Raw genomic sequence first — 18,742 nt, 5'->3', positions numbered from 1 at the left:
GGGCAAGATAATGAACAAATGATGTCCCCTTTATTCCCACTCCCTCCTGGTTTTGGGGCTGGGCCTGCTGTCTCTGGTCTACATGGCTCAGACTTTGAAATCTGGCAGGCCTGCTTCCTAGCTGCTCACTTTCATTTCCTTTTTTCTGAAATAAGAACCCCTGGCTCAGAAGGATGAGATGGCATCTATAAGGTGCCTGGCACACAGTGGGTGCTCAGCAGATGCACACTGCTTCCCCTTCATGCCTAGAGGCCCCCTGAGAATCCCAGCTGCTGGCCTTTCTTCTTACGTCTGGCCAGAGACCTGGCATTCTCTCCTCCCTGGGAGTAGGGGTAGCCCTCCTCTGACCCTGTCACCCCTGTTGTCACAGAATAATGCATGACGAAGTAAGTGAGACAGAGAACATCCGGAAAAACCTGGCTATTGAGCGCATGATCATCGAAGGCTGCGAGATCCTCCTGGACACCAGCCAGACCTTCGTGAGACAAGGTATGGTGTCTGCACCCCAACTCCCCACTCTACCCCCAGTTGGTCCCACCATTGGAAGGAGGTGACACTTGAGGACACCGCCACTTGGTTTGGCTGCCTGTGCCTAAATCTACCCATGTGATTGTGGAGTCTCTCGGGGCTGCTATATGCAGATGATGGAATCTGTACCTGCAGGGGCAGAGATGATTGGTTTCCACAGTTTCCTTCTCTCCAGATGTAAACATGAGTCCACCCAGAAGGCCTTGTTTCTGTTGTAAACACTGACATGTCTTTGGGGGGAGAAAGTATGAGACAGGGGATGAGGACAGATACTGATTCACCCTTGAGTCACGAGCATTCTCAGTTCCCAGAGGAGGTGGGTGCTAGGTCCGCCCTGTCCTTTCCTTACCAACCTCTGTGTATGGGGAAGGCCATATCCACAGTGGATCTCCTGGTAGAAGGGCTTCCCTGCCTTCAGGCCCACCCCAGTCTACTTCCGAACCCTGGAAACTTGCCTTGGCTCAGCGTTCTGACTTCTAGCTCAGGAACGTCAGAGCTGCAAGACATTTGAAGGTCATCTCATTCAACTTCTATGTTCTGTGGGAGACTCAGCTCCAGCTTGTACACTCCAGAGGTGACCGCTGCCTCCAGATGGACCTGAGTCCTATCCACCCAGCCCAAGGGCTCTGACTGTGAAAAATTTCCAGAGCCTCCCGCTGGCCCCATGCAACTGCCTCTGGCTCCACTGTCCTTGGAAAGGGTCTGGTGTCCTTGGAGTTTTGCTCCCTGGACCCATTGTGGCCCCTTTGCCCCTCCCGAGGCTCACCCTGTGACATGCTGAGCCCAGAGTCAAACTTGCCCGTCTCCTGGCCTCCCTGACCTGTGCTGGGTGCTTTCTATGCAAGAAACGTCCCCCGTGGTGTCTGTAGGCCTCTCTGAAGGAACCCCAGAAAGGGCTTGGCTTGGAACTGACCCAAAATGTGACCCCTCCTGGAGTGGGCCGTGCCCTCACCCACCAAGAATTGGCTCCATCACCTGAGCCAAAGCCACACACATACACACACACACACACACACACACACACACACACACACACTGTGGGGAGGGACTTGCAGACAGGACGGGGGAGCCGGCACCCCTTTCCCATGTGTGAGTCATGTAGCCAGCAGTGACACCTGCCCTGTCCAGGCCAGGCCTCCGGGGGGCTCCAGGGCTGCACAGAGAATGAGCCAGCCCCTGCTTCCAGAAGCCCCTGTGCAGAGTCAGGAAGAGACAGATGCAGGGAAGCATCCCAGATGGACATCCCAGAGGCAGGAGGCCGAACTCAGCAAAGCACAGCTGGGGAGAGTCGGCCCAGGCAGCAGCATGGGCAGAGCCTGAAGAACAAGACAGAGTTCAAGGTCAAGATGGAGTGAAGGCTTTCCAGGCCAAGGGTGGCATTTTGGACAATGTGACCTAGAACAAAGTTTGTCACAGAGGTGGGAGACAATGACGAGAGAGGAGCTAGGAAGCACACCCTGGGCAGACCCGGCCAGGGGGCCTTGAGTGCCTGAATCCCAAGGCTGGTGGGGAGGGAGGCCCACAGAGGTGGGACCAGAGCGGGGACAGCAAATGGATCTCTTCCCAGTCACCTGCTCTGCCCAGTAATGGCTTCCTAGTGCACAACGTGGGGCCTATAAGGCTCAGTCTGGGCTCTGCAGCTAATGCTATGATTGACTGATGGGTGATGTCTGCCGTGGCTGCGGGGAGCTGCAGGTGTGCATGGAACCTGCTAACCCCTGGGGCCACAGCCAGCTCCCCACTTGTCCAGCCCCTGCCACCCTCAGCCCTTCAGTCTCACCTCATGGGCTGTGCCCTCTAGTGTTCCTTTGCTGCCAAGGCCCTGGCCCTGACTGGGAGTTCAAGGGACACTGCATAGTTTCTGTGATCACGCGCCCACCCCAGCACACACCAGGCTCTGGGGAGGGGCTGGGAGGAGAACCCCCCAGGCATTTGCTATCAGGAACTAGGATGGCCCTGTCCCACTGCTGCTGCCACTGACACCTCAGCCTTCCAAACAGGGCCAGAGGCTCACAGTCATCCTGGGAGATGGGCTCAGCGTTTCTCCTCCATCCACAGGTTCCCTCATCCAGGTGCCCATGTCGGAAAAGGGCAAGATCACCCGGGGACGCCTGGGGTCTCTGTCCCTAAAGAAAGAGGGCGAGCGACAGTGCTTCCTGTTCTCGAAGCATCTCATTATCTGTACCCGAGGTTCTGGAGGGAAACTTCACCTGACCAAGGTAAGAGATGCCACCGGGGTGGGGGGTCCCCCAGTCATGGCAGGCTCCGCCCTGACCACAGGGTTGTGACTGACCCTGACGGGGACCCAGATGGTGTCAGAGACCTGTGAGTACAAGAGCATGCACACAGGGCCCGGCTTACCTGAGGGTTGGAATGAGCAGAACACAGATTTTCCACCAAAAGAAACATGGGAAATGGGAAGTTGAGTATGGAAGCCCCCAGAGACTCTCCTACAGAGGAGCCAGGGGTATCTATATTTGTATGTGTGTATGTATTTGTGGTGTGTGTGTGTGTGTGTGTGTGTGTGTGTGTGTGTGTGTATTTGTGTGAATGTACCTGCGTATTTGTGTGTATGTGGTGTGTGTGTGTGTGTGGAGGACCACCTCTGACTGAGGGTCAGAGCAACACCCAGAGTCTTTCATCTCTAACCGAAAGTTGCTCAAACAGACTGTCCCAAGTGCCCTTCTGAACCACCCTCACCTCCATCACAGGAACACTGCCCTGGTGGCCCTTGGAGGCTGCTGACCACACTCCCACAGGACTTCACAGAATCTCACAGCACATGCCAAACTCCTAGTCTGTCCCTAAATGTGCAAGGGAAGAAGCATCTCAGATCCCTCCTACTTCCTCATAGACCCCAGGGCCTTTGCTCCTGCTGTCCACCCAGATATATGACCTTCTTTCTCCCCTGGCTGATCTCCTCATGTTATTCAAGGCTTGTTCAAACACCACCTCTGCTGTAAGGCCTGTGGCTTGGGCGGAATCTTTTGCTCCCCAAAGTGGTTCATGCTCGACCTGTTGTTCCAAACTCAAATTCAGGAGCTGGCCCCCAGTTTTGTCACAGGTGTGACCCTGGAAAAGTCTGCACTTTGTGGAACAGGGACAACTGTCCTCACAGAGGCATTGTGCAGAGGACTTAGCAGTGAGTGAGCCAATGGTGTCCACAAATTTATTTGCTCAATTATGAAGCACAAGTTTCTGTGAAGCTGCCGTCTCTCCCAACACCATATCCATCCCCATGGAAGCAGCTTGGATTTCAAATCTGAACCTGCTGTGGCCTGGAAAGGGCCAGAAGGTGCCTTTAATTAAGTCAGAGCATTGGGGAAACTGTTCTTCCGGACCCTCGGTTCCTGGCCCGTAACCTCCTGTCGAGCTATTAGAGCAGGCCTGGGCTTCAGGGAATAAACTGCTTCTGTTAACATGTCAACAAATTAGTTGGTTGGCTGCACAAGGGGAAATTAATTTACAATATTGAATACTGCAGTTCCAACCAAATTGTGTATCAAGGAAAGCGTTCATTATTTATTAGCTCTGGAGCTTCTAGATCAAAGATCTCTGTCCAGGCCAGCGGTCTGTTCCCCAGCAAGCACAGGTTACACTGGAGACCTTGAGGCAGCTTCCTGCTCAGAAAGTCTGAAAGCACATGCTTTTACATTGGTTAATTTTATTTTATTTAGGAGTTTTTGTTTTATTTGTTTATAGTTTAGGAATGTTAGCATACTGACAAAGAACATAGAATCAAAGTACTGCTCAGTCCCAGCACTGCCTTGTACTAGTGGGACCTCAGGCAAATCACATGACTTCACCAAGCCTCGGTTTCTTTATCTGCATGAGTGTGGAAGTACCTACTTCCCAAGAATGCCATGAGGATTAAGTGAAGGAATCCCAATGCCTGGTACACAATAAATACTCAATAGGTAACAGCCATTGTCACTCAATTGTATAATAATGAACTTGTAATAATAGTAATAATAATAATAGCAGGCTCTTGCATAATGATTAGTGCGGGCCAGGCACTACCCCAAATCCTTATGTGTATTTAACTCCTAGAAGAGGCCTGCTGAAGCAGACACTTACTTTCCCCAACCTACAAAGGAAGTGAGACAGAAGCCAGCCTGTGGCAGAACGGGGATTTGAACCCAGGCAGTCCTACTGCAAATTCTATGCTTTTAGTCACATAGGCCATATGGCCTCCCAAAGCTAAGAGGTGAAATTGAAGTCACCTCTCTTTAAATAATGCAGGTGGAAATAGAACACCTTAAGTCCTTTCTGAAGGGAGGAGATCGAAAATCTGCAAGACTTAAAACTACCATAAGAATTGTTTGGGCCTCAAGTAAGAGAATGTTAGAGCTTCCGAGATGACCAAGCACAATGGCATCACTGGCAAGGTTAAGGCCCAGCAAGTCTGGAGCCACCCAAGACCACCAAAGGACTGAGCAAGAAGCAGATCCCATGGCTTGGAAGTCCACTGTACTCTCTGCAGTGCCCCTCTGCCTCCCAAGTGGCAGAGGGGCACTGCCCCAAGCATTTGAGATATCCATCAGCCATATGCCAGGTCTCTATTATGGTCAGTTATTGTATTATTTATCTGTTGCTGTGTAACAAGTTACTCCCAGTGGAGTAGCTGAAGGTCAGGAAGGTCTGTGGGTCAGGCGGTCAGGAGTGGCTTACCCAGGTGGTCTTGGCTCAGGGTCCCTCATGGGTTTGCAGTCAAGACATCTGCTGGGGCCACAGTGCTCTGAAGGCTTGACTGGGCCAGGGGACCCTGTTCTGAGATGATGCATCCTTGGAGGCCCCTTGTGCACCTCCCTCCACAAGACAGTTGGTTCCTCCCCAAACAGGTGATAGCCAGAGAGCAAGCAGGAGGTTGCAGTCTCTAGACAGCACACCATTGCTTCTGCTTTATTCTTTTAGTTAGATGCAAATCACTAAACCCGGCCCCCACCCAGGAGGAAGGCCATCAGCCTTCACCTTCAGAAGGCAGGAGTGGCAATCTGTGGAGGAGCTTATGACCACCACAGGCTCTGTCACTTTTCCCCTCAATAGTAAGGGCTCTCGCACCCAGAAGGCGCTCACACACTCAAAGATGGGAGGCATTTTGTGGGTCTTCCTAAAAATTAGACATGAGTAACGGATGTTGGGTTGGGATCCGTTCCCCAAACCTCCAGCTAATGGACCAGGTGACTTGCACAAGACAAGTCTGAATTCATTTCCTCATCTGTAAAATGAGAACAAGGCCTGCGATGGGTCCATAAGAATGTTACCAGCCTCTCTTCCTGCTGGTAACATGGGGTCTTTGACTTAGAATAGGGAGTTGCAAACTCCTGTGGATGTGACTATAAGGTAACGCTCAGAGATGCTGCAAGGGCAAGAGGTGGCCTAGCAGGGCAGAGCTGGTCCCTCTGCCCATAGCCTGACCTCAGCCTTCATCCAGAGAGGGCCTCTCTGAGTCAGTCTCCTGTCATCCACTTCATTAGGCTGCATATATAAAGTCCTTTGACTTCTGAGGCCAGGCATGGTGGCACACACCTGCAACCCCAGCTGCTCAGGAGGCTGAGGCAGGAGGATCACGAGTTCAAAGCCAGCCTCAGAAACTTAGCAAGGCCCCAAGCAACTCAGTGAGACCCTGTCTCTAAATGAAATACAAAAAAATCTAAAAAAGATGAGAGATATTTGGTACCAGAGATTGAACCCAGGGTGCCAAAAGTAAAAAATATACAAAGTCCTTTGACTTCCAGAACAAAATTCCCACTTGGCATATAACACATACCCATCTGTATGTGTACCTGTGGACGCTCTCTATAAAGCCCCTTCCAAAGCTGACATGCTAGGACTCTTGAGCCAGCACATCCACCCAGGTCTGGAGGTGGCAACTGCTGCTTTTTTTCAGAATGGAGTCATATCTCTCATTGACTGCACCTTACTGGAGGACCCAGAAAGCACAGAGGAGGAAGGTGAGTGTGCAAGTTGCCTGTGCCTGTGCGTGCTCATACAGACACATACGCTCACCCAGGAGGGTCACGGCCCAGCTGGTTGGGTTGGGAGGAAAAGCAGATGCTGAAGTGTGGTAGCCCCTTGCCTGGATGCAGAGGGGCCAGGGTCTGGGTCTTTAGACAAGGAGCCCAGCAGTGGTGACCTTGAACCACCGTCTTGGTTTCTTCCAGGCTTCTTGACCCAATTGATACTGTTAAGTTTGGGGGTCACATCATCTCAGCAAACACCCCTTAAACACACTCATGTACTACATGCATAAGGGCTCACAGGGCTGCGAGCACAGGGTCCAGGGAGGCACCTGCCCCATTTCTGTCCAGTAGTGGAAAGGGTGGGGTGGGATTTTCACGGGGTGCTGTCTTAGTCTGTTTGTGTTGCTATAACAGAGTAGTATAGGCTGGGAAATTTATAAACATGAAACTTACTTGGCTCATGGTTCTGGAGGCTGGAGAGTTCAAGATCAAGGTCCCCCTCTGGTGAGGATCTTCTTGCTGTGTCATAAAATGGCAGAAGGCTCCACATGATAGGGGAAGGGGGATGAATTTATCCTTAATAAGGCCTCTACTCCCACAAGAAGGAACCCACTCCCAAAGTTGGTCCTCATCTCCCTTCTTTGCTGGCCCCAGCCAAGACTCAGAGACACTGTGGATGCCCTGCCCTGGGAGGACCCCAGCAGGACTTGCACTCTTTGCTCTTCCCCCCACTGGGCTCCTCAAGGAGGGCCTGGGTCTGAACCTCCTCGGCATCCCAGTCCAGCATGGCGTGGGCTTGGGCTTGGACTTGGTGGTTGTTCCACATCCACTTGACTTGCCCTCATGCAGGACACATCATGCAACTCCACTGAGGGCCAAGCTAAGTGGCTGCCCAAGGGAAATATGTGTGACTTACCTGGAGCACTCTGACCAGCACTACCTTCTCTAATGTCAGCCGTGACTGGCGCACAGGACAGCCGGACTCCAGTGGAACTGTGAGGCCCTGAGGCTGTTTTCCTTCCTGGGCCTAGGGAGGGTCCCTGGGCATCCCCCACCTGCAACACAGACACCCCACCTCTCAGAGAAGCCAACATGGTTCTCCAAGTCACCACACGGATCGAGCTCCCCAAGCCCCCCTGTGCTCAGCAAGAGATCCTAAAACTCTTGAGTGTCAGAACTGGAAGGGACCTGGATCCCAGTCCCATTGTACAGGAGGACTCCTGAATCCCAGCAATCCAGGGACAGCACTCCAAGGTCACTCGGCAGTGAGCAGCAGAGCAGCCCAGAGCTGAAGCAGACATCCACAACTTTCTACCCCATTTAGGGCACTCCCAATTAATGTAGCCGTATTGAAAGAATCATACTCCAGCCTTAGTCTTTCCAATGAACAGTTTTCAAGAGTTCAAGGACATTTTCAGGTGAAGAGCAGTAATAAAAAATACCTAGAATTTACTTTTGCCCTGGGGAGCTCTAAACCAAACTAAACGACCAGCCCAGTGCATAAAAGTTTAAGACGTCCAAGTTCCTTGCGGGCCCACACACCACCTTGGGGTAGCAGGAGGCTGTAGAACACTTCTGGCCCCAGTTTAGCAGCCCTGCTGAGGGGCGTGGCAAAATCCTCAGAATCTCTTCTCCCCATTGGCACAATGAGGGCAGAGGGCAAACTCCAGAAGTCAGACTCTGCATCCAGAAGAGTCCCTGGGCTCTTGTAAGCCTCTTCTGCACTCCAGGGCATTATTTTTCCATGTTTGAAATGGTGACATCTAGTCTAGGGGGAAAAAAATCTGAAAATAGCAGCCAGTGTCCTGGTGCCCCTAAAACAGAGCCCCCGCTTGTGGGTAAGACAGGGACCAGTAAAATTCCAAAGGGGCCCACATTCACTCTGCCGATTTCATGTTTTGCAACGGGAAGCCAAAGGATCTGGCCAAGACGTAGACCACTTGGATTTTAAGATTGGGGTGGAACCAAAAGATTCCCCGCCCTTCACAGTCATCCTCGTGGCCTCATCCAGACAGGAGAAGGCAGCGTGGACCAGTGACATCAGCCAGGTGAGCAGTGTCCCCTATTCCTGAGAGCAGGTGATCTCTAAATGCCTAACCTGGTTGGGAACCTGGTAGAAAGAGGGATAGCTGCATTGTGGGTCCACAGCCTCAGCCAACCTGAGCTCAGCTAGTGCATCCTGTTTGCACAGTCCTCTGGGTCACCTGCAAAGTGGGAACACCTTGCATCTGAGTCACCTGGCAAGGTGACTTAAAAACTTCAAATTCCTGGGCCCTGCTTCCCCCACCCCCAAGACATAGTGGGTGGCCTGGGAATCTACAGTTTCATACACCCCAAATCATTGATATGCACAGAAAAGTCTGGGCACCACCAGCCAAGGAGGTTAGCTGCAACAGAGTTTGGAGAGAGAGAGACATGGCCCTGAGGAGCTGGGGTACCTACAGACAGCCTCCTAAGATTAAACCCAGTATGGGCTATGCAGGAGGAAGATTCAGTTTTGGCCTTTGCCTGCTGCAAACATCAGGGTCATTTACCCTATTTGGAGCATTAACCAGGAAGCACAGGCGTCCCTGGGTACAATCAGCAGACCCAGAGGGTCTGTGGGCATTGGAAGTACAAGGAGCAGGAATTCTGAGTCTAGAAAGAGACTGTCCGCAGCACTGGGATTCAGGCTCCAGAAGCATCCAGGTAGCCCCTCCCTGCAGCCAGCTCCCAGTACACCTGCTGTCCTCTCTGTAGAGCAGGATGGGTGTTGTAGGAGAGCAGATGATAAGAAGAGGTGTTTCCTGCCTATAGGGAGAAAACCCTATAGGAGGTGCCACCTCCTATAGGTCAGGGGTTTGGGCACCCTGAAAGGGCAGAATCTTCACCATACCAAGAGACCCTCCCTTGCTCCCTCCTTCCTCCTTGCTGCCCAGCTTCCCTGACCACCCACTCCCAGCCTGCCTTCTGACCTACCTGCCCCTCTCACAGTTCCAGAAGAGCAAGGTATGGTGGGATAATGCATAGCATCGGGCTGTTCTTTCCAGTTCTCCTGTGGGTCTTCAAAGCTCCTAGCATGCCCTGGAGAAAACTGGGAACCCCAAGCCCAACTCTTTCCCATCTCCCATGAGCTGTACTGTCAAAGGCTCAGGCTTCTCTCCTGGAGGGTCCTCACAGGTCCTGTGCTTTCCTGGCAATGGCGCAGATGCCAATGGTTATGAGTCCCCTGCCCCTCTCCCCTTGGGAGCAGCATTGGCCATTTCCCCAGGCCCTCCACTGCCTCTGGAGTCTGCAGCACTAAGGGGAGTCTCAGTGACCAGAGGGGAAGTTGGGCTGAGAAACACAAATGTCAGAGAGGCACCTGTGCAAGACAGCTCCTTTGGGGAACTGACCTTGATCAGGAGTCTGGACTTGGAGACACCCCGCCAGCCTTTTGGTTGCCACTTCTCAGTGACCTTGACATACACCCCCACTCATACACTCCAGAAGGTTCTGTGATGCGCCTGAGCCAAGGAGGAACCTGGTCATGGCAGAAATGTGAAGTCCTGGGGCAGAGAAAAATGAGATGTATCTTAGTTTTATTTGTGTGATTGATTTTTTATTCAAAGCAATACTTCAATTTTGAATTTTTTGGAGGCTGAGGAAAATGTGCAATCATGGGTCACCCTGCTGCCTCACCTCCTACAAGTACCCCACACGTATTGATGCATGGTGTGGAAAACCATCCACAGCTTCAGAGCTCTGGTACTGGGTAGGCAGAGGGCAGAGAATAGTGCATAGCACTTTCCTGCAGAGGGTGTGAAGGCCTCCCAGGAGAGAAAGCCCAGATCACCATAGAGCTGATTCTGTCCTTGATGTTGGACCTCAGAGGTGGGCAACAGAGTGATCAGTGTCAGATGTCTCTATTTTGCAAACTACGCAGTGAGGAAGGAGTCACTGTTCCCATTTCACAGACAGGAAAACTAAAACTCAAGAAGGTCGGGTAGGGCTGGGATTGTGGCTCAGTGGTAGAGCACCTGCCTCACACTTGTGAGGCACTGGATTCAATCCTTAGCACCACATAAAATGGATAAAAAAAAAAGTCAGGCAATCTCTCAAGGTCATTCAGATGGGACTTGACCTCCAGCCTAAATACACGGAAGGCTCTCATCAACTCCACCCTGTCCTTACCTGGACAACCCCTGAAGCTTGAGGACCCCATATCAAGCTGGGGCGTGTGATCCCCTAAGATGGCAGAGCTCCTGGTGGGCCTGGATCCTGGAACGGACTGAGGCTCTGACCCCGGGGTCCCCTCTGTTTCCAGTGTGTGGATAACATCCGATGCAATGGACTCATGATGAATGCCTTTGAGGAAAATTCCAAGGTCACAGTGCCACAGATGATCAAGTAAGTGCCCTCAACCTGTTTTCACCAGGCTGTTTCCCAGAGATCGCATACCACGTGGGGATAGCCAGGACCCTGGGATGGGCCAGTCCCGGGGGCTTGAAAGATGCTGGGTTTCATCCTTGGAGACTTTGGATGTTTGTTTTCTTGTTTGTCCTGAGTTACGTCTGTTGGGATGCTTGCTCTTGCTTAGTTTGGGTTGAGGTTTGTTTTGCACATGGAGATTATTTTTGTATTAAGCTGTTTTAAACATATTGAGAATGAAACTTGGGGCTGGGGTCGTAGCACAGTGGAAGAGCTCTTGCTTAGCATGTGTGAAGCACTGGGCTTGATTCTCAGCACCATATATATAAACAAATAAATAAATATAACAGTCCACCGACAACTAAAAAAATTTTTTTAAAAAGAATGAAACCTTATGCACTCTTTTTTAAATAACTATTTTTCTTCTCCTAATTACAAATGAATACATAGAACATTTCAAAACCGTTTCACACAGCAGGTCCCAGGGACACTGCCCGTTTGAGCAACATCCAGGAAAAAGGGCCTGGGATTCTGCTGGATAGTCCTTGAGCCTCCGTATGCAGCTTCCCTCACCCGCACCAGGCACAGTTCTCCTCCAGTGACTTGCGCACATGACACCCACCCTCCTTCCTGTTCCCACCCTGCAACCCACCAGCCCTTCACAGCCTCTGAGTCCCCAGCCTGCTGAAGCTCACCACGTGTACATCAGGACCCAGATCCCACCTGGGCTGTGTCTCTCTGCTGCTCCAAGCGTGTGTGCTAGAGAACAGTACACAACAGTGCTTAGTGTCCAAAATCCCACACCTCCTTCATGCACACCTCCACCAACACAGGGCCGATCTGACGAAGGGAGTGCTTGATGGACCGACCGACTCAAAGCCAGCGGCCACAGGGCAGTTCCATGTCCACCAGGTCCTCTAAGCCTCTGCACTGTAGATGAGGTCTCCTTCCTCTAGTGGCTACATCATTGAACAGCCACATGCACTGAGGCTGGCCAGAAGGGCTAGACCTGAAGGCATTAGCCCTGTCCCCAGTCCTGGCTCTGTGAGTGACCATGGACAAGTCACTTAACCTTTCTGAGCTTGTGGTTCTCACTTCGTGAGACATGATCACACCTACCTTCCTCCCTCCTTGATTTGTTTCAATGATCAAATAAAAACCACACATTGAAGTGGCAAATCGAGACAGTGAAAGTGAGCCGATGAAACCAAAATAAACTCATTTGTGAAAGAAAGAGTAAAATTTTGATCTATGATGGTGATAAAGTGAATGGAATATCTAAAACAAAATCACACCTCCCAGGACCCATTCACCCCTAGGCTCCAAGCCTGATCTCACTCTCAGAAGCCCCTGGACAATGCCCTCCTTCCCTGAGGCACCAGGGAAGAGAGGTGAGTGGGTGTGACCTCTGCACTTGGGGAGGTCACCGTTCAGTGGGTGAAAGAGACACAGAAAAGTCTTATGAAACTGTGAGTGAGTGCTATAAGGTACAGCCCCTGTGGTGCTGGGACAGTCCCGATGACAAGTGACTGATTCATCCAGCACAGCTGAAGACAGCTTCCCAGAGAAGGGGACACCAGAGCTGGCCTCAAAAGACCAGTTGGAGTTTATTAAATCATAGAAGGGGAAGGGCATTCGGGGAAGAGGGAACAGCATGAACCTAAGCGCAGAGGCAGGAAGTACACAGTGTGTTTGAGGAGTGATATGTAGTTCCACAGGACTACAGGGGTCGGGGGCAGTGCATCTCACAAGCCATAACCTTGATGAATCATGCTCTCCAGCACTACCAGCTAAGCTAGCTCAGAGGCCTTGGAACAGAAAGGCTTAGACCAAATGAAGATGCTTAACCATAGGGTCTAGCAAATCCATTATAAACACATAGCAAGAAGCCAGAGGGAAGGGATGGGATAGAGGGTTGGGAGAGAGTGTGTGCAAGTGAGGACTCACTCCCTGAATCCCACAACACCCAGGCCACTCGCTCCCCTCCCCCCAACATTGGCCCTCCCTGCTGGTGGGATGTGCAAGGACAGAGCTGAAGTTTGATCAAGTGGACTCGACCGATAGAAGCCCATGGCACGTGTTACTCTGTCCCAGGTGTAGGGGCACATACTCCTGCCTGCAGCTACACGGTTTGGTGCCTCGTGACTATTTAGTGCCCATCTGATCCTTTCCTTGTTCAGTCTGTGTGTGCTTTAGTTTATATGTATGTCCACCATGTCCCACAAGCTGTTTGTTCTTTAGTTTCCTCTCCTTCCTTGTTCCTTTCAGTTTTTTAGAGGACACTGGACTTTCTTAAATAACAGCAATCCACACTACGTGGTGAGAGATGATAGGCAGGGGAGGCGGGCAGGAGTCACATAGCGGCACTGTTGGCAAGGAGTTGCGTTTTGTTCTGCAGGTGGTAGGGCTGTCAGGCTCCCCCTGGTGGCCACTCTAATGGGGAGCATGGGAAGGGAGATCCGGGCTGGAGAAAGGCACTGAGGCTACAGCTTGGGAGTCATCGACCTGGGGACAGTCCCTAGAAATGTCCCCCACAAGCCACTGAATTCCTAGCGCAGTCCCCATTTTGAGTATCCGGCATCGTTCCCAGACTGTAAGACAAAAGCATCCTGAATCCTGAGCACCCAGCTTACCCCTGGCACAACGCATCTGGCTTCCCTCTACTGCTCCAGCGGATGGATGCTGGTGGGCCGTGCATGGCCAACCACCAGCATCCCCAAGAGCTGATACAGATTTATGGGTGCTGGGGCTCTGCTCCAACATGTGCCCTCAAGGACAGATCATCTTGAGCCAGGTCATCTCCCTGGGGAAGGAGAAAGAGAGACTCCTTTCCCACCAAGCTAAGGCTTCTCGTTGATGCCTGGGAGACAGGAATACCTCTCAGAGGTCCCACCAAGAAGGGCTGGAGGAGCAAAAGAGATGGATTTGCAGTCAGAAAATGTTCATGGCTATCAGACACTGAAAACATTTTCTAGCACGGATGGCAGGTGAGCCAGGCTTCACCTCCCCCAGCCCCATACCTGGGAATGAGCCCAGGGACACCTAACCACTGAGCCATATCCACAGTCTTTTTTTATTTTTTATTTTGCAACAGGATCTTGCTGAGTTGCTTAGGGTTTCACTAAGTTGCTGAGACTAGTGATCCTCCTGCCTCAGCCTCCTGAGTCACTGGGATTACAGTGTGTGCCGCTGTGCCCAGTGAGCCAGGCATCTTGAATCCAGAGCCCCTGATAGACATTACTATGAATCACAGTTCTCTTCAGCCGAGTCTGGAATCATGGACACAACCCCAGGCAGATACTACCCGTCCACCTGCTTGAGTACACTTTCCATTTTACAGACAGGAAAGCCGAAGTCCAAAATAGGTTTACATAATGTTGGAGTGACCAGAGGCACTGCCACCAACAGCCATCTGAGATTTGGAACAGGGAAGGGAAAGGAGGCTTATAGAAGGAGAGGGCTTTCTGTCCTTTCTCTACCCACTTCAGGAGCCCCCACAGAAGGGGCTAGAAGTAAATCTGAGGCAGAGGGGTCCAATGATCACCATTCAGATGCCAGACGTGGGCATCTGTGAGGGTGTAGAGTTGCACACTCCCTCAGGACAGTGCAGCCCGCGGGGAAGTCACAGCTCTGGGCAAGACTGTGCCTGGGTGCCTTCAGCCACCAGGCAGGACGCAGTTCTCCAGCAACGCCCCCGAGTGAGCCTTTCCATCTGCAGGCGCGCCGTCCTTCCTGCCTGCCTTCCTGTGCTCGTTGCTCTTCCACACTCATCTTCTCCCTTTTGAGATCTGTAATAAACCAACTGGATCCTCCCTCCATTGACCCCATGGCGCTTCCATTTGCTCTCATTTTAATCTCTTTTCCTTCCCTGAGTTCTCGGGGACTTCTGTATATTTGTTTACTGTGTCACTGATTGAATTTTCTGGGTGTCCCATCTGCTGTTTCTTGCATTTGTTCTAGCTTCTAGTTCAGCAATCTTGTCTTCCATGACCAGGCAATCTTTCTGCTTCCAGATAACTTGTGGATATTTCTCCATTATTCTATAGATGCAAGATACTTTTCCTAAGTCCTGGTAGAAGCATAAGCCAGAAACTTTCTCAAACATTCCATACTTTGCAACAAAGCTGACTTAGAAGGAAGCATCTCTCATGTTTCTTTGGGATGGTCTCTTTTTTGAACTGCGGTATCCCTACAGGCCCTGTGTTTTTTTCCTTATTTTTATCATCCTAAAAGGAAATCACCACCTCCCTGCTCATTGTGAAGGCATGTAAAAAAGGCAGCCTCCCAGCAGCTCAGGAGGCTGAGGCAAGAGGATCTCAAGTTCAAAGCCAGTCTCAGCAACTAAGTGAGACCCTGTCTCTAAATAAAATATATGTATTTTTTAAAAGGCTGTGGCTGTAGCTTAGTGGTTAAGTACTCCTGGGTTTAATCCCTGATATCACCAAAAAAAAAAAAAAAAAGACCATTTTTTGATTCACTAATGGTTCAAATCCTAGGCATGTTTCCAAAGAAAGTTGGAACCCAGGGCCTCACACATGCTAGGCAAGTGCTGTAACTCTGAGCCACACTCCCAGGCTACCAAAAAGTTCTGTAAGAACAATGTGAGTGAAAGGATAAGTCCATTTGCTCTGTTTCTCCAAACTCTGTCTGCACCCCTGGGAAGGGAATACCCTCTAAAGGGCCTCTGAACTCAGAGCCAACATCCACTTGTTACCTCCTATGTGCCAGGTACTGTTCTAGGTCCTTCAGTCAATTCACTTATTACATTCTTGAGGAATTTTTATGGTAGATCTTATTATTTTTATTTTACAGGTTATAAAACAGAGGCCTGGAGAATAAGTGCCTTGTCTAAGAACACACAGGAAACTATAGTAGAGCTGGCCTTTGAACCCATGTAGTCTTATTCCACACCTTGTGTTCCTCCCATTATACCACAGATGCTAGACTTATTCTTGCCATGACAACTTTTTATGGACTGAATTCATATTTCTTTAGATTTTTCCTCTCCTGTAAATTCATTATAAGATTTTCAAGTTTATCCTTTCAGTAGCGCGTATGTTTGCTTACATAGTCTTCTAATGATATCCCACCAGAACACAAAAGAACTAAGGCAGTTACTAAATGCATATAAAAGCAACTCTCATACCTGTAATCTCAGAGGCACGCCTGTAATCCCAGTGGCTCAGGAGGCTGAAACAGAAGGATTATATGTTCAAGGCCAGCTTCAGGAACTTAAGGAGACTCTGTCTCAGCAAGAGAGGGTGTGGCTCAGTGATAGAGCATCCCTGGCTTCAATCCCCAGTACCAAAACCAAACAAACAACAACAACAAAACTATCCTTGAATAGTGTAGATGGATCCCACTATTAAAATATACCTGCTGTGGTTCAGCCACCAGAGGGCGATGCGTGCTACAGCAGCCTTTGTGGTTGCTGAGTCCCCACCAGGCCTAGTAGAGGCTACTGATCTTGAGCTTGCTTATAGTTGAGAGAAGACCTGTGGAAGTTTAGAAACTGCTCTGTCTCAGTCCCCCAGACTGTTAACTGCACTAGGCACCTGTCCCCATATCCCCTGAGAAGGGGACTTACTACTACCAGATCCAATTTGCAAAGTCCCAAAGAAGGACTGAGAGGCAGTTGGTGTTGCTAGGTCAGATTCTGACCCCATGCAGTGATCCCTTTGTCCAGGATGAAAGACTTTGATAGATCCAATCCAGCATGTCTGACCAACCCTGAAGGTTTCACTTTCAGTCAAAGACCAAAGTCTAACTGATGGATGATGGCTAAAGATTTCGCCTAATGCTAAACAGGCAGCCAAGATGGGGGTCAAGGAAGCCAAGGTGAGGTCAAGGACAGGATGGCCTTCCCCTACAAAGACTAAGGAGATAGAAGAGACATAAACTGCTGAGTAGTCTACCCACCTTGGCACAGGAGCTGGAATTTCATAATGAACACCCATTGAAAAGCCAACTTCATCTTATTGGCCCCCTGGAACCAAATAGGGAGGGGTGTCAGCAGGGATATGACTGGTTTGGCATTGAAGGCTCCCTAGACCAAACTGGTTGAGAAGTACCCTTCAGAAAGGTTTTGTGATTGTTTCCACCAGCTGCCCCAAGAGCATTATTTCCTGTGACCCCATTTTTTGCTCTTTGTTTGAGGCTCCTAGACCACAAAAGTGGTACATATTTGTATTTCAAAACAACTGTGAGGGCAAATATACATTCTCAAGGGAGCTTTGTGTTCCCCAGAGCCCAGCCAAATCAGAAAGACCTGCCCTCTCCTTTTGTAGGTGGGTAGGTTTTTTTCCTAGGCCACCCTTCTCTGAGGATGTAGCCCCTCAAGAGTCCATCTTCACATGGTCTCATCCAATTCCCCCCACACCTGAAGGCCGGGCCTTGTCTCCTGCTTCTGTGAAAACCTAAGACACTGATTTACAAGAGCTGCAGACACCCTCAAAGTAGCAAAAGTGACAGTTGGTTTCCAGATTTCTCCTTGTTTTGGATCCCTGGGAATTTGTCTTATTATCCTTTTTAGCCCCTACTTATTTTTTAATTGAGATGTAATTCACATAACTTAAAATTCACCATTTTAAAGTGTATAATTTAGTGGATTACAAGCATCACCATGATCTAAATCCAGAATACTTCCATCACGCCAATAGAGAGTTCCTGTTAGCTATCAGCTCCCAAACCACCCTTCCTCATCCCCTGGCAACTTCCAATCTACTTTGTGTGTCTATAGATTTTCCCATTCTGAACATCGCCTATAGAGGGAGTCATAGGACCCATCTTGTGCCTGGCTTCTTTAGCTTGGGCTGATGTTTTCAAGGCTCATTCATACGTGTGTGTGTGTGTGTGTGTGTGTGTGTGTGTGTGTGTGTGTGTCAGTGCTTCATTCCCTTTTATGACTGAAAAACATCCCACCACTGTGCATGTAACATGCTATTGGTCCATTCATCAGCTGATGGACATTCTGGATGTTTCCATTTCCAGGCTATAACAGATATTGCTTCTGTGGATATTCATGTGCACATTTTTTTCAGTGAACAGAGCTCCTGTGTGTCTCAAGAGTTCAGCAACACATTTTTTCCTGTATGTTTGCCATCTTTTTCCAGTGCTGCTAGGTATACGCTGAATGTTTTTAGGATCCTGGAGAAAGGACCTTCTTCAGTGCCATGCTTCTAAAGCATCCCCTGCTCTCTTAGTAAGACCATCCCTGTCTGGGACCGTGGGGACAGAGATGAGCTTGCCAGCTGGTGGGCCCAAACAACCTCAGACCCGTGTCACCTCTTCCTCCTTCCTCAGATCCGACGCCTCCTTATATTGTGATGACGTTGACATTCGCTTCAGTAAAACCATGAACTCCTGCAAAGTGCTGCAGATCCGGTACGCCAGCGTGGAGCGGCTGCTGGAGCGCCTGACAGACCTGCGCTTCCTGAGCATCGACTTCCTCAACACCTTCCTGCACTCCTACCGTGTCTTCACCACGGCTGTCGTGGTCCTGGACAAGCTCATCACCATCTACAAGAAACCCATCAGTGCCATCCCTGCCAGGTGGGCACAGGTTCCCTCCTCCCCCTGGGCCCCCAGACCCTCCAGGCCTGGAGGGAAACTAAGCTGTGTTCCAGGGGTACCCTGGGGTCCCTGGAAGAAGGGCCATCGCATGAGCCTGTATACTGGACAAGTCCAGCTGCTTCTTCTTTTTTTTTTTTTTTTTTTTTAGGCGGTGCTGGGGATTGAACCCAGGGCCTTGTGCATGCAAGACAAGCACTCTACCAACTGAGCTACATCCCCAGCCCCTTCTTTTCCTCTTTTTCTTTTTTTTTTTTTTTTTTTTTTTTTCTGGGAATTGAACCCAGAGGTGC

At 50.3% G+C, this 18,742-nt stretch overlaps 1 protein-coding gene across 2 annotated transcripts in view; it reads left to right on the top strand.

Moving 5' to 3' along the window:
• Positions 1-18,742, top strand: part of RASGRF1 (Ras protein specific guanine nucleotide releasing factor 1) — a 109,187-nt gene that overhangs the window by 55,657 nt on the left and 34,788 nt on the right. For both annotated transcript variants that reach the window (XM_079129371.1, XM_079129370.1), the window contains exons 9-14: positions 371-489; positions 2,587-2,747; positions 6,419-6,482; positions 8,403-8,539; positions 10,777-10,859; positions 18,183-18,431. In XM_079129371.1, the coding sequence (XP_078985497.1) occupies positions 371-489; positions 2,587-2,747; positions 6,419-6,482; positions 8,403-8,539; positions 10,777-10,859; positions 18,183-18,431 (813 nt within the window). The remainder of the gene's footprint in view (positions 1-370; positions 490-2,586; positions 2,748-6,418; positions 6,483-8,402; positions 8,540-10,776; positions 10,860-18,182; positions 18,432-18,742) is intronic.

Source organism: Sciurus vulgaris, assembly GCF_902686455.1.
Source record: "Sciurus vulgaris genome assembly, chromosome: 2".
NCBI classification, from domain to species: domain Eukaryota; kingdom Metazoa; phylum Chordata; class Mammalia; order Rodentia; family Sciuridae; genus Sciurus; species Sciurus vulgaris.
The sequence above is the reverse complement of the archived record's forward strand: the minus strand, read 5'-3'. Positions and strand labels throughout refer to the sequence as shown.